General features: G+C 54.0%; 1 protein-coding gene across 1 annotated transcript; it reads left to right on the forward strand.

The window, feature by feature from the left end:
- Nucleotides 1-812: 812 nt before the first annotated feature.
- PMM1 (phosphomannomutase 1) lies at nucleotides 813-10,202 on the forward strand. The gene is made up of 8 exons (XM_054386683.1): nucleotides 813-890; nucleotides 995-1,112; nucleotides 1,977-2,053; nucleotides 2,270-2,361; nucleotides 4,687-4,786; nucleotides 5,623-5,698; nucleotides 9,191-9,306; nucleotides 10,080-10,202. The coding sequence occupies exons 1-8, from the start codon at nucleotides 813-815 to the stop codon at nucleotides 10,200-10,202; spliced, it is 780 nt and encodes a 259-aa protein (XP_054242658.1).
- Nucleotides 10,203-15,169: the final 4,967 nt, after the last annotated feature.

Genomic DNA, 15,169 nt, shown 5'->3' on the forward strand with positions numbered 1-15,169 from the left:
ACCCATTTATTGATACTGGTTATTGATAGCAGGGCACGTGGACTGACTAGGGCAAATGCGTGCCGCTCCCGTCCCCTTCGTTAAGACACAGAAAACCCCAGAGAAACAGCTTCCCAGGTAGCTCAGTCCAGACCCCCAGTCCCTAAATACAGGGGGACACGGCAGTAACGTTGTTGAAAGAAAAAGGTTAGCGAGTCACCGAAATTCCGGGTTTTGAAACTAAGTGAGTTTGTGTGGTTGTAGAGGGGGGGGTGCGAATCAGACCCTGGCGGCACCGAATTAATCGCAAAGCCAGCAAGAGCTTTGAGAGAAGAGTAAATGTCTGCTTTCATATGTAAAGTCAGGAGCGCTGAATGTTCTTACTCGTTCTTATTTTGTATGCAAGACCTGCCTTACGTCTCAGAAGGGGTGCTGGGTTTGCAAATCGTCGCCTGGCACCCTTTCCTGTGCAAAAACGGAATAAACCAAATATCTCGTCTCCGTGTGCCGACTGGCTGTCACACAGAGAGTGAAAAACCCAGATTTGGGACGTCGGGAGCAACAGCAAATGTGAAGACATCCCCCAGACTCGTTGTCGCGGCTTCAAGGCAACGGATGTAACGAAAGAGCCGAAACGGGGAAGCCGTTCACGACCGGTAGGTTCAGGCTGCGCTGGAAGGGCTGTGGGAGACACGGGGGTACGGAGGGAGGACGGGGGGTGGAGGGGCAGCCACGGCAGGCTCCCATCTCCCCGGCCGGGGGCAGGCGCGGCCGCCATCGCCGCCCCGGCGCGGTCCCGCCTCCCGCTTGCAGAGGCCGGATCGGCGGCGGGGATGGCGGCGGCAGCGCCGGCACGGGGTCGGGTGCTATGCCTCTTCGACGTGGACGGGACCCTAACGCCGGCTCGGCAGGTAGCGAGGCTCGGGGGCGCGGAGCTTTGGGGGCGGGGGAGAAGGTCTGCGCGCCCCGGAGTCCGACCCGCCGGCTGCGGCCTCACCCGCTGCTTCCCCGCCAGAAAATCGAGCCGGAGGTGGACGCGTTCCTGCGGGAGCTGCGGGAAAGGGTGCTCATCGGCGTGGTGGGAGGCTCCGACTATGCCAAGATAGCCGAGCAGCTGGGGGACGGGGATGAAGGTGAGACGCGGCTGACGAGGTCTCCCGGGGGGTCACCTGTGTCATCAGTCGGAGCCCTAGACCGCCCTCGGGGCGAATGGCCCTGCCGTGCCCAGGCGGGAGCCGCCGCCCAGCTCCGGGAGGGCAGAGTGGGCAGCCCGGTCCCCGCTGCTGCCAGCCTCGGCACTGGGTTTGTACGAGCTTCGTCTGGGGCTTGACAGCATCCCCCCGACACACACACCTCCGGTGGGCAGGAGCCCCTTGCAAATTTTGCCTCCCCGCTGCTCCGTGGTGGGGTCTCGGGGGGGCTCCTTATCGTGTTTAGATGGGAACGTGGGGTAGAGGAGGGAGTGGGAGGGCGAGGGAGCAGCCCCCGCTCCCTCTGCCACGTTTTCCTTCGCTGTCACGGATGACAAGCACGGCATCTGAGCTCTGCCTGCTTATGCTGAGAGAGGCCGAGAATTCCCGGCTGAGGCTGATGGCTGAGTTGGCAGTGCCGTGTGTCTGAGTTGAGAGGATCTGGAGTTAGATAACCAGCACCTGCATCACCCTGAGGAGAGGAGAATGAGCAGAGGAACATGCACGTGGTTGAAAGCCTGACAGTTTTGAGTCCTTATCTTCGTGGTGCCACTGATTCAGGCTGTGACCTCAGTCAGGTCATTTCCCCCCACGTGCGTCAACTCTCCACCTGTGAGCAGAAGATAATCTCCTTGCCCACTTTGTGGAGAGCAAGGAGAGTTGCTAGCACTTTGCAGAGCATGAGAGATGTGGAAAGCACAGCACTAAGGAACTGGGAGGATGGTTCATTCAGTTCTGAGACCAGCCCCTTTGGACCCTTTTCCAAGGTACTATTCATGTTTCCTCTTTTGTCTCCTCCCCACTCAGTCGTTGAAAAGTTTGACTACGTCTTCGCAGAGAACGGCACAGTGCAATATAAGAATGGGCAGCTGGTCTCCAAGCAGGTAGGTACAGCTCCCATAGCATCCCTCTCTTTCCCCATCCTCATGCCCCTGTGCCCTACACAGTGTGAAGAGCAGCATCTGGCCCCAAGCAGATGGGCAACCTTGCCTCTTCTCCCCAGATGCCAGCTGTGAGTATCTCACTCTTCCAAGTCATGTTCTCAGGTGAGCTTCATGGGAAGGCAAGCATCTTCCTCACTCCCTCTTCTCTTCCCACAGGCCATTCAGGACCACTTAGGGGAAGAGCTGCTGCAGGATCTAATCAACTTCTGTCTCAACTACATGGCACTGCTGAAGCTGCCCAAGAAACGGTAACAGCCCAAGGCCTTGCAAACGGCAGTCGTGTCCCTGATTCCTAGTGAGCTTTGGACTCCAGAGCTCCCCTCAGAACAGCTGAGCTACTGAGCTTGTCTCACTCTAGGTTTTCTCTTGGTGTCCAGAGGCCCTGTGTGGGATCACTGTCCCACTGAGCTGGGCACTGTGGAGGAGAGTCTTTGTTCTGGACAGCCTGCACTATTTTTTAGCATAATGCCTGCTCTTTTGCCCCTTGAATTCTCTTCTCTGGGAAGCAAGGTACAGCCACTGCATGCATCTTGCTCACAGGACAATGGTACCAGCTTGTTACTGGTCCAGGCATCAGGCATTGTCGATCATATGAGTTTCCACACAGATGAACAATGGCTTTTAAGATGGAAGTCCAATGCCTGAGCACACAGTGTCACACTGTTTCTGACACACTGTCACTTGGCACCAGTGGTAACAGGGCTGGCCCTGCTCTCCCCACAACTATGTATTCCTGTCTGCTTCCCCACATGAGAGATGCAGCAGCCACAGGGTGAGCTGGGTTGGTACAGCTCCTCTGAAGGATGACTAGGGCACTGTCAAGAAGGAAAAAGGTACTTTGCCCTTGAATCAGCTGGCTCTGTTACTAAAGAAAGGAGAGAGAGGAAGCAGAAGGCATGAAGGTAGAAGGGAAGAGCATGAGGACCCCTTTCAGAGGCAGTCTGAAGTTAAACCAGCTTGGGTGCAGTGTCAAACCACCCTTCAGACCACATTTTCACAAACTTGAAGCTGGTGGGAGCCAGCAGGGTTGTTGACAGCAGTGGCTCATCCCTCCCTTCACCCTGGCTGGTTTGTTCCTGCTCTCCCCTGTGTTTGCACAGTGTACCTGAACAGGTGAGTTGTCTTCTTGAAGTTAAGCTGGTGAAAGCTGAAAAACTTTGATCCAGTTGCTTGATGTGAGTCACCATATGGTAATAAGAGGACTGGTAAGAGGGGCCAGGATGCAACAGGACTGCTGGCTGAACATGCCCCAAAAAGTGTGGGCTGGGACCTAGAAGCCTCAAGGTTGTTTCGTTACCTCATTGCTGTTTGGTTGCCCAACAGTCTGGCAAAATTTCGGCTCCCAAGTGCCTCTGTGGATTTAGGCTCATGGGTTTTGCAGCAAAGCAAGGACTTTAACCCACTGTCATGCTTTAAACACACCCAGCCAGCACTAAATCAAACACACCCATATCTGAGTCTTGGCCTGGGGCATGACCCACCAAACCCTCAGGTGCTGTAGAGATGCTGCTCCCAGCCTGCAGGCGTGGCTGCCCATGTGTCAGTTCCCCATCATGTTCCTCACTGTGTTAGGAGACAAAAGGTGGAGATTTTTTCCCTGAACTTGGTGCTAAGCACCTTATAGAGAAACAGCAGGCAGGGCTGGGAGGGACGTCAGAGAGTTAATGAGCTCAGGGCTCCTCAGTTGGATAGAGAAGAGGATGTCCTTGCTCCAGCTAGATTTCTGAAAGAGTTTCAATCTGTTTTCAGATTGGCAGTGCTGCCATCCCCTCTTGTTTCTGCCCCACTAGTGCTGGTACCTGTCTGACCTGCCGGTGAGCCATCCCAAGGTGATAAGCGAACAGAACCGGCTGGGTTTATAGCAAAGCAAAAAGGAGGGAGTGCCAGTTAAGTGCTTTGAACCAGCCCACTGAAGAAACAGCAAAGTAGTGATCCCAGTGCAAGATGAGGGTGACAAGCAAGAGCTGGGTCCTGTCCATGCAAGCGTAGGTGAGAGCTGCAGTCACCACAAAAGGTGTGGGGGAGGATAAATAGGAGATACAAAAGCCATATGTATCCCACCTGATACATGAGGAGGTCCTGATTGCTCACCAGGCTGCCACAGGATATCAGCAGTGAGTCCCAGTGACATACTCCATCCCACTCCGCCAAGCTACTGCCAGCTTCACCCAACCCACCACAGGACATTTCTTACAAGCCTCCAGGGGTGGAGATGTCAGTCTCACCAAGCAGATGATCCAGTCCAGGCAATAGCTGTCCTTGCAGTTATTGAAACCTTAGAAAAGACTTTTTGTTGTGTCACCTAAGCTCATTGCTTCCAGCCTGTCCCCAGGACACACAGGAACTCTTTACTCCTCTTCTTTTACAGTCTCTCCTTATAAAACTTTGAGCCCCTTGGAGACCTGCAGAAGAATTGTTGATGCCTGGTCTCTGCCTGGCATGAAGCATCCATGAGTGGGCATAGCTTCTCTCTTCCTTTGTGCCCCTGCAGAGGCTGCATGCCTCACTGAGCAGGCATTCCCCTATTTTCCTCACTCTGCTCCAAGTAACCTTGTGCCCTTGCCCACCCCCAGAGGAACCTTCATCGAGTTTCGCAATGGGATGCTGAACATCTCCCCCATCGGCCGGAGCTGCACCCCGGAGGAGCGCATTGAGTTCTCTGAGCTGGACAAGGTACACAGGCCAGACTCAGGCCTGCCCTCCCCTCTGCTGATTTTGCACTACCCCACATCTCAGCTTTTACCTCCTTTCCCCTCTTCCTAAGGAAAAAGGAGCCCAGCTTCAAGCTGTGCCCCAGGCCAACACATGCAGCAAGGCGGAGATAGGGCTGGGGGTCAGGAAATCCAAGGAGAAACAAACAATGAATGGAAGAATTTGACTTCACCAGAAGCTACTGATGCAATGGGGTGGTCAGCAGGATTTCTTGTGGGAGAGCCCCAGAGAATAAGGGCCATCTCTTTGTTTACAGTAACCAAAGATAGAATTTCACTGAAAACATCAGAAACCTGAACTTCTCAGGTTGTGCCATGCCTCCAGGCTGGCCCAGCGGCTGTCTTCTCTCTCTCACACTCCCCAACCTCAACAGAGCTGGAACTAATGGACACTCCAGACTGGGGAGGCTACAGTGGATTTGCTGGCAGATCTTTGCCTGGCATGGGGGAATCTTGGGGTCCAGAGGCTTCAAGACTTTGCAAGACTTTTTAAGTAAAGCTGGAGACTTTGGGTTATGAGCTGGACTTCTGGGAAATCAAAGGAACTGCATTTCATTGCCAAGGAGGGACTGGGATCTGCTCTTCCTGGGAGCCTCCTGGAGCTGCCCTGAGCTGGTGCTATGCAGACCCTCAGCAGGTGAAAGCTGGCTAAGTGGCATTACACTGGGGCTTGAGGCAGGTGGGAAGGGAGCAGAGCAATAAGCCAGAGTTGCCCAGTGGGTAGTTCACAGTGGATTCTGGTAGACTGTCACTCTCTGGGCACTCAGACTCTCTTTTCTCCCCTCTCCTCCTCCGCAGAAAGAGCGGATCCGGGAGAAGTTTGTGGCTGCCTTGCAGAGGGAGTTTGCTGGCAAGGGCCTGCGTTTCTCTCGAGGTGAGCTGGTGGGGCTTCCCTGGCTTTGCCCTGGCCTCTTCAGCCATGTTTCCCATGAAATGCTGGGAAGGGGCACAGGAATCCTGGCTGTTCCCTGCAGGGGCCTGGGGACCCTGGCAAGGGCACAAGGAGCTTGTTCCTGGAGAGCCACCCTGGAGGCATCACGCTGGCATTCACAGCAGAGTGACAGCAGAGAGTAAAACCTGCTGTGGATTTGCCTCCTTGGGCACCAGCCAGGCTTCTGTCCCATGATGTTATCTCTGCCTTAATTCCAGTTAGCCCTGTGGAGCCCATCCCTGCCCAGGGGGTGTATTCTTGCTCAAGCCTCAGCAGAAAGGTGACTAGCAGAGCTCTAGGCACACGTAGCCCTCTCTGGCAATACTGTGGTGTATGGGAAATGGCTGGCTCAAGGGTGTCTTGGCTCTGAGTATTTTTTGGGAGGGTTTGCTACAGGGAAACATCTTTCTTCCTGGAAAAAGAGGTGCCAAGAGGAAGGGAGTTTGCAACTCTTACGCCATGGCCTTCTTCAGGACCACCTCTTGTGGTGGAGGTGTGCTCTTGCAGCTGGCTTAATGAAAATGAGGATCCAAAGCAGGGTATCGAGGAGTCCCTGGGGGTCTGGATAGGACAGGGAGGAAAATGAGGGTGTCTGAGTGGTGGGGCTGGAGTGGAACAGTGGGTATGTGTGAGATAAGAAGGTGCAGTATGGCAGCCTAGCCAAAGGTCAAGGGGATGACAAGGCTGGGAGGTGGTAGGTGACATCCAACTCTTGCACCCAGTTTTGGCCATTACCAAGGGTCTGGCCTTCTGGCTCTCCAACAGCTTTCCTCCTGAGAGCTTCCCTTTGCCTTCAGCATCCTGCCAGGGGCAGCCTGTGCTGCCTACAGCACTGACACACACCGTTTGTTACAGCAGAGAAAGACAAGGTCCCCACCACTGTGTCCCTGCAGGCACAAGGGATGAGAGCAGAACAATGGGCCTTTCTCTTCTGACTTTGGGAAGCTGCCATGGAGAGCCCAGGCCTGTTGTGTAAAAGCATGAAGACAAGAGGAGCTGCAGGCCCCCCACTTCTCCACAAAGAAAATATAGGGTGTCTGAGGTCAAGCATCCCAAAACAGTGACAAGTGGAAACAGGGCTCTTCTGCCAAGCTGCCTCCATGTGCCTTGTCCCAGGCTGTGGAGGACAGAAGTCCCAGAGGTGGTAGATGTCCCTGCAGCCTCCCAGACCCATGCTCTGCCTAGGCAAGGGAAAGTGCTGGCTGTCCTCCACACCACCTCTTCTGCCTTTCATTTCCTACCCTTTCCAGCTGGCATCAGGAGCCCCTTCTTGCTGCCCAGCTCTGTTTAAAAGGCCAGAACACAGCAAAGTGCAGGAGTTTTGGCTTTGGATACAAACCCAGGAAGGTTTTTAATGAGGTCACCCACGTTTAGCTCCTGCTATGAGCCTGGAGGCATCCCCATCCCTGAGCTCATAGGGCACTTGCTCCCATCTGTGTTGCAGTGCCCTCCTGTCTGGTAGTGAATCCTCTGCCTTGAGCTGGGCACACAGGTTCCATCCCTAGCTCCTCAGGCTTCAAGGTTTGGGATCTTTAAACCAAGAGGGACACTTCAACCAACCAGGGAAGAGAGGAGCATGGCATCAGGATGTACACGTTTGAACAACCTGGGGGATCAGTGCCTCTCTTGCAACAGAGACCATTCCCTAGGGGTACCTGTCCACTCACCCCCTTCCTACAAGAGGCAGTGTTATGATTTACCAAGAAGGAGAATGTGGAACTCCAAAATTTCTGGTGGCCTGGAGAAGCACAAAGTCCCCTTGAAACCAGGAAGAGCAGAGACCTTAACTGGCAGGAGGATACCCACCACAAATCAGATCTGCCATTCCTCCCACTCCTTCTCCTTCCTCAATTCTGTCTCCCTCCTCACGCCCTGAGTGAGACACAAACCTGCATGCACCCCAAGTGGTGAACTTTGTTTTGGAAGGAACATGCCACCCATGTCTGTGCTGGGATAAGGGTCTGGCTCTGCAGCCTGTGCATGCAGCAGGGTAGCTTGAGAGGACAGGGAAGGGTGCTGTCTGCAGGCACTCCCAAAAGGCAGCACAGTGCTGGGGTAAACTCTGTGCAAGCTAAGAGCAAGGGCTAGGAAGTTTGTTAAGCATTGGTGGCTGTGGGTGTTCATGTGCACGCCTACCTCTGCATGCTCTCTGAGAAAGCTCTCTGGGAAACCTCTCTCTGTTTGCCCCTTCTGCCATCTCCAGATGTTGGTAACCTGCAGTTGACTCTTGTGGCAAGAGGTGACAGGCCAGGGCTGAGGGTTCGTGGTACCTCCATGGCAAGGTCCTTGGTCCTTTCTCAGCACTCAGAACCTGCTCGAGGTGGGCAGCACAGCCAGCTGGGACCCCTGAGCTGTGTGGTACCTGGAGTTTGCTCTGTCTGTGCAGGGTGCTGCGAGGCCCTGGTCCCTGCAGGGCTAAGGAGTGTCAGCACAGTGGGAGTGGAAGGGTCAGCATATGTCCACACAGAGCCTAGGGGAGATCTGGTGCCAGTCTCCAAGGACAGACATGCTGATGTTATCTGCAAGGCATGACTCCATATCTCCACCAACAGATGTATCTCTTGGGACCTTCCCACCTCAGCATCCCACTGGCTCCTATTTGCCTGTGGGCAGGGGAGCTGAGCTGCTATCACCCCACCCTAAAAAAGTCCCTCTCCAGCTTTCTTGTAGCCCCCTTCAGATACTGGAAGGCCACAATAAGGTCTCTTCAGAGCCTTCTCTTCTCCAGACTGAATAGCCCAAACTCTTTCAGTCTGTCTCCATAGGAGAGGTGCTCCAGCCCTCTGATCATCCTCATGGCCCTTCTCTGGGCACGTTCTGGCACCTCCAGATCCTTCTTGTAACAGGGGCTCTAGAACTGGATGCAGTACTCCAGGTGGAGTCTCACCAGAGCAGAGTAGAGGGGGAGAAGCACCTTCCTCAACCTGCTGGCTATGCTTCTCTTGATGCAGCCAAGGATGTGATTGGCTTTCCGGGCTGCAAGTGCACATTGACAGCTCACGTTGAGCTTCTCATCCACCAGCACCCCCAACTCCCCCTCCTCAGGGCTGCTCTCCATCCAGTCACTGCCCAGCCTGATTTGTGCTTGAGATTGCCCCGCCCCAGATGCAGGACCTTGCATTTGGTCTTGTTGAGCCTCATGAGGTTGTCATGGGCCCAGCTCTCCAGCCTGTCAAGGTCCCTTTGGATGGATCCCTTCCCTCCAGCCTGTCTGCTGCACCACACAGCTTGGTGTCGTCAGCAAACTTGCTGAGGGTGCACTCAATGCCTCTGTCCATGTCACCGACAAAGATGTTGAACAAGACTGGTCCCAGGACTGAGCCCTGAGGGACTCCACACACATCCAGCCCTCTCCCATCCTTTTGCCTGTCCCAGGGTGGGCAGCACCCTACTGGCTCCCACCAGTGTTGCCTGATGCCCTCCCTCTGCTGGCAGGTGGCATGATCAGCTTTGACATATTCCCAGAGGGCTGGGACAAGCGCTACTGCCTCGATGTGCTCGATGATGAGAGATTTGACACCATCCACTTCTTTGGGAATGAGACAAGCCCTGTGAGTATGTCCTGCTAGCCCCACAGATGGCTGCTTTCTGTCCTGTGTGGAGCTGCTCCATTACAGGTCCAATGGCCTGAGTCCCCAGTACAGAGCTCTATCAGGAGGAGGAGGACAGATGATCTCATGTGGTATGGGTTTGCAGTGGGCTCATGATGGTGGCAGGCCAGCTGAGTCATGGGGAAATTGCCCTGGATTCACTGTGCTGAGGAGCAGGTGCACCTCAGCATCACTTTCTCCCCTGCAGCCATTCCTGCTGTCCACAGGACCCAAAACACAGCACCTAGGAGTACCTCAGAGAGGGCTTTTCAACAGCATGAACACCTTCATCTTCATTTTAGAGTGGTGGAAGATGACATTTCCTTGCTGCTGTAAACCAGCTTGGCCATCCACTCAGCTCCCTCCAGATGATGGCAACCTCTACCCCCCACATATGCCTGCCCTACCTTCTAGCCCCTTCACAGGGAGGAGAGGGGTTAGCCTCAGGTTTCTGGATGAGCTTTGCTGGTCTAGGACCTTCCTTGCCCTTTCTATACTCCTCCTCTGGCACAAAAGAGAAGAGGCAAGAGGAAGAGAGCAGGGCTCCCAGTCCAATCTCTTCTGCCTCCCTGGGCCACCAAAGGCCTGGCAGCCCCTTCTCAGCAGACCCCTTCCTGCCCAGCCGCCGGCTTTCACCCCAGCTCCTCATGGAGCAGAGCAAGATGCAGACCCAGGGACGAGGATGCTGTAGCAAGACCCTGCTAACGCTTTTCCTGTTTGCTGTCGCCCTGCAGGGAGGGAACGACTATGAAATCTACGACGATCCCCGCACGGTGGGGCACAGCGTCCAGTCCCCGCAGGACACGGTGCAGCGGTGTCGGGAGATCTTCTTCCCAGAAAGGGCCAATGAGTGCTGACTGCTAAGTCCCCACAGTCCTGCCCCACCCCCACCCTCTGCCCCCGCCAGGAGAAGCACTTTCGTTTGAGGAATCTGCTCAGGGTAGACAGCAAAAAAAAAAAAAAAAAAAAAAAAAAACCCACAACAAAACACCAACCACACACAACAAGAAAACCCAAAAAACTTTCCAGAGCTGGCCAGGAGGTAGCGAGGGAGCGCCGGAGGGTGCCGCTGCTGAGCAGCCCTTCGGCACTACGTGGATACGGTTGGGGCTTGTGGGACTTCCTGGCATCCAGAAAAACTTCTCTCCTGACAGTTCAGGCCATGGTGGGTGGCAGTGCAGATGCTTTCTTGGCCAGAAAGCATTTGAAAGGGCCAGTCATGTAAGTGTGTGTGTCTATACTGTGCTCCCTCCCCTCTTCTGTTTTGCTGTTTCTTTTAACACTTCTGCACAAGGGAACAGGTGTCTCACATTTCTCTTCCCCCTTGCACCTCAGCTGGGGTTTCTGAGTCCCCAGGCACTATCTCACCAGAGCTGCACTGAAGTGAGAGGCCAGGAAGACTGTTTGCTAGAAGCTCGTGGTAGGAAGGGGTAGCAGTGACCCTGTCTCATTGCAGTGATGTGATTCCTAATGCAGAGGATCACCATGTCCTTTACCTCGGTGCCACACCATGACAGTTCCTACAGGGGATCTGGAAAAGAGTTTGAAAATGACTCTGCTCCTGCTCTGAGTTTTGCTCAGGTGCAGGAGAGGATCACTATGACCTTTACAGAATCACAGAATTACAGAAACATTCAGATTGGAAAAGCCCCTCAGGATCACTGAGTCCAGCTGATAACCCTGCTCATAGTTAAGGGTCACCCCTAAACCATATACCCAAGCACCACATCCAAACTACCTTTAAACACAGCCAGGCTTGGTGACTCAACCACCTTCCTGGGCAGCACATTCCAATGCCTGACCATTCTTGCTGGGAAAAAATGTTTCCTAATGTCCAGTCTAAACCTACCCAGCTGTAGCTTGAGGCCATTCCCTCTTGTTCTCTCACTAATTACCTGTGAGAAGAGACCAGCACCAGCCTCCTTACAATGTCCTTTCAGGTAGTTGTAGAGAGCAATGAGGTGCCACACTATGCCAGTTCCTACAGGTGATCTGGGAAAGAGTTTGAAAATGACTCTGCTCCTGCTCTGAGATTTGCTTAGGTGCATGAAGAAACTAATCCTCTCTAGTTTACACAAGAAATTACTACTGTGTGTTTATTTCCTGTGTTCTGCAGAAGCTGGTAAATTAGACCTTGCTTGGTGTGTGCTGAGCACCTTGCAGAGCCATTGGGGGGAGAAGACTTCCCAGTAGTCTTTCCACCTGCATGTCCATTGGATGTCACAGATGTGTGACTGTAAAATCTTACCCAGGACATTCTTAACAGGCTGAGTCCTCCTTCCTCACCAGTGCTCAGCTTCCCCTCATGCTGCCAGAGTCATTTTCAGAGAGGGCCAACACAGGCCAGACCTGGTTTGCCATGCCAACAGAGGTATAAACTCAATAGTGCCCTTCAAGCTTGCTTTTCGCACCATCTCATCCCACACACTTGGTTCACATGGTCACCTTTGGGGACACAAGTTCTGCTGTATAGATGTTGTGTGTCATCCTGTTCATGTCTTCTCCTGGCTCTCTGTGGGTTGCAAACCCACATCTCTTCTTTGACCCTTGACCTCCTCCCTCACACTGCCCCTTTATTCCCAGCTATTACAGAATCATAGAACCTTTTAGTTTGGAAAAGACCTTTAAGATCATCAAGTCCAACCATTAACCTAACACTACCAAGTCTGATCTTTGTTGTTCTGGGCTGTGTGACTGCACCAGGGATGCTAATCACAACTTGGTGCTCACGAGGGAGCTCAGGGGTCCACTCCAGGGAGATGTCCTGCTTATAGCTCCCAGGGCACGCATGTCTGTCGTTTGTGGACCTGGAGGGTGCCAAAGGTCCCTGCAGAAGCTTCCCACGTTACTCCCTGAGAGCCTTTCTCATCACACCCTTATCAATACGGCACTGCCCCATCTCTTGTTCTTGTTTCTCTCCTCTTTCTGTCTTGTTGTTGCTTTCCTCATCATTGCTTTTCTCCCACCTAGCAGAGGGAAGTTTGTCAGCTGGCTGCTGCCACTTAACCAAAGGGCCAAGTTCTTCAGGCAGGAGATGTTGGTGCTCTTAGAGCCGGGCAGAGTTCCCATGTTGCCACGGGCAGAGTTTTGAGTGGACCTTGGCACTGCTTGCTGGCCACAGGAGCAGGGGCGCTGCGTGACTGGCACTGGCAAGGTCCTGCCTCCTCCACCTGGCTGCACCTCTTAACTCTACAACACATCAGGTCTGTAATGCATCACATTTGCATGAGCACAGTGGTCTGCCCAGCATCTGGAAATCCCAAGCAAATGCACAAATCCCTCCTACCCAGAGAAGATTTCTGTGTGGGAGAAGAGGACCTGTTGGGGAAGCCTGGATGTAGGGTACCCTGTTGACAGTCCACTGCTTTTGGCCCTCCACTGCCATCTTCATGGAGCAATTGTGTCTTTTGTGGTTCCTCCTCTATTTCACTGTGGATCAGGTTATAAGCGTGTTTTAAGGAGGTTATTTTTTCCTCTAAGTCTAGTCTAAGTCAGCAGGAGCTCTAGCTAGCTTAGTGGTGGGTGAAGAACAGAGCCTGTCCCTGAAGGCAGGAGGCACCATGATGGCCTTGGGGACTGAGGTGAGTTGAAGGAGAGGGCAGGCTCTGCCAAAGGCTGCTCCTAATGGCAGCACATCCCTTGCTTAGGGTGGGCGGAGCTGCAGGGTAAGCAGAGCAGAGGCAGGGATGAACTGCTGCTGGAGCAGCCCCAAGGATTCAGAGTCACAAAATGAGGCTGAGGGGACCTCTGGAGGTCATCTGGTTCCACGCTGCTGCTGAAGCGGGGCCACCCTGAGCCCTAGCTGCCTGCCCTGTAGTTTTGCAGGCAGGGATGAGGCACAGCACTAGGATGGGAGCCCTACACCTAGGGAAAGGTGCATATCTGCCCCTGAGAACCCTTTGCCATGATGCTCCTGTCCTGGGTGGGTGCCCATGGCGTGAGTGGGGGTTTCTGCCCACATATGTGTGAGTGAGCAGATGTGGCAGGACCTGCACTGGGGACTGCCCTGCCATAGGGTTCCGTATCTGTGTGAGATGCATGGATCCTGTCTGGCTGATACCAGCTGTCAAAAAGAAAACTATTTAAATACACACATATGGACAGTAAACAAAATAAAACAATCCTGTGAAAGCTACGACATGCAGTGGCTGGAGGCAGTGTGTGCTTCTGCTGGGGTGAAGAGCAGCCAACAGGGCAGCTGCTCTTCAAAATTTCTACAGAAGTGGGGGACCAACCCCAGCTGTGGTTACGCTGGTTGTGGTCACCTGTCTTGGTGAGCAGCAGCATCCTGTCCCTGTCTCGGGATCTGCTTCTACAGAGCAAGGCTGGAGCACCCTGGGACCTGCTGTGCAGAGGTGGGTGAGTAAATCCTGCTGTCTGGATAAAGTCCTGAGTGCTCCAGGTGCAGCATCTCCGCTGTGACTCACGCATATGAGACAAAGAGCCATGATGGGCAGGGCTCATGGGAAAGTCACTTTTAATGGTTTATTGCCAATGTTACAAAGGTCCACACATGGTCAGACAGGCAGGAACCACACTGGAATTGTAAAAACACCAACAACTCTAGGGGTTTAGTTTATTAAAAAAAAAACAAAACCAAACCAAAACCAAAACCCAAGACAAATAAAAATCAAAAGTTTGCCTTGGCCAAGCTGACTGCATGTCCCAGGGATGCCTGTGGCCTCAGCTGGCATCACCACAGCCCCTTGGTGAGCCAGGCATTGAGTTGGCAGTGAGATGGGCTGTAGGGTCCCAGAGCAGTCCCCACACCAGCTTGGGATGAGGCAGCATACAGTGGTTCTCTTGAATCCACAGTGTTCCCAGTTGTCCTGTGTGGCACCAGCCTTGCTCTCTTCCTCTTCCCACTTACAGCAGCCCTCTGTGCCCACCACAATAGCAGCAGCAAGAAGTGGGAAATGCCTCTCTCCACCAGCACCAAGAACTGGCATTCTTGCTGAGTGGATGCCTAGGGCCTGGCCATCTTTACCCACTCAGCTTTGGGGGCTGCTTATCCTGCTTCGAAAGAACCCACTTAAGACGCTGATAATCTCTCTGGAGCGTTGGTGCAGGCATCATTTCCCTGGAGTCAGTTCAGGCCCAGCCATTAGGGTGCACACCATCCCTGTCCTGCTGCCCTCTGCCTTGTCCCTCCCTAGAGCTGCAGGAGCCCACCTGGCCAGAGCATGGCCAAGAAGACCAAGAACTATGTTTGTGCTTTGTATAGGAGACCCTGCCTACACCGAGGGGCTGGGGAGGAGGTGGCTGCACTCACCCCATAGCTGAAGCTCCTCAAACTCTCAGTCCCCTCAGCAAGCTACAGACGTGCACACACACGCACACACACACAGGAAGAGGGGGAGGGAGTCCCCAGGGGGCTGGGGTGACAAAGGGTAGAGGAGAAGACCATGTCAGCACTGAGCCAAGAAAAGCACATTACCAGCCCAGCAGTGGTGGGGAGCACAGAAGTGCCAAGTGCACCCCTGTCCCATGCCCAGGCGCAGCCCCCTGGGGCACAATGCCAAGTGCACCAGCAGCCTGCCAGCAGCTGTTTGCTTCTTCCAGCTAAGGGTTTTTCTTTCTGTAAGCCACCTGCCTCCCTGTGGCACTGCTGACCTGAGATCTTTTGATGGAGGGATGTAGCTCAGGTGGCTGGCGCAAGCTGCTGGTGATGGGGAGGGGTCTCAAGCACCCAGCTCCTGCACAGTGTTACACCACCCCACAGCACCCCGTTTGCCCCCAGCCCTGTGGCATGCCCTTCTGCAGGCAGTGGGACCAAAGCAGGTGTCTGTGTTGCTGGAGCAGGATTCAGGAGAATGAAATAAGC

The sequence above is a fragment of the Indicator indicator genome, chromosome 14 (assembly GCF_027791375.1).
Source record: "Indicator indicator isolate 239-I01 chromosome 14, UM_Iind_1.1, whole genome shotgun sequence".
In the NCBI taxonomy this organism is placed as follows: domain Eukaryota; kingdom Metazoa; phylum Chordata; class Aves; order Piciformes; family Indicatoridae; genus Indicator; species Indicator indicator.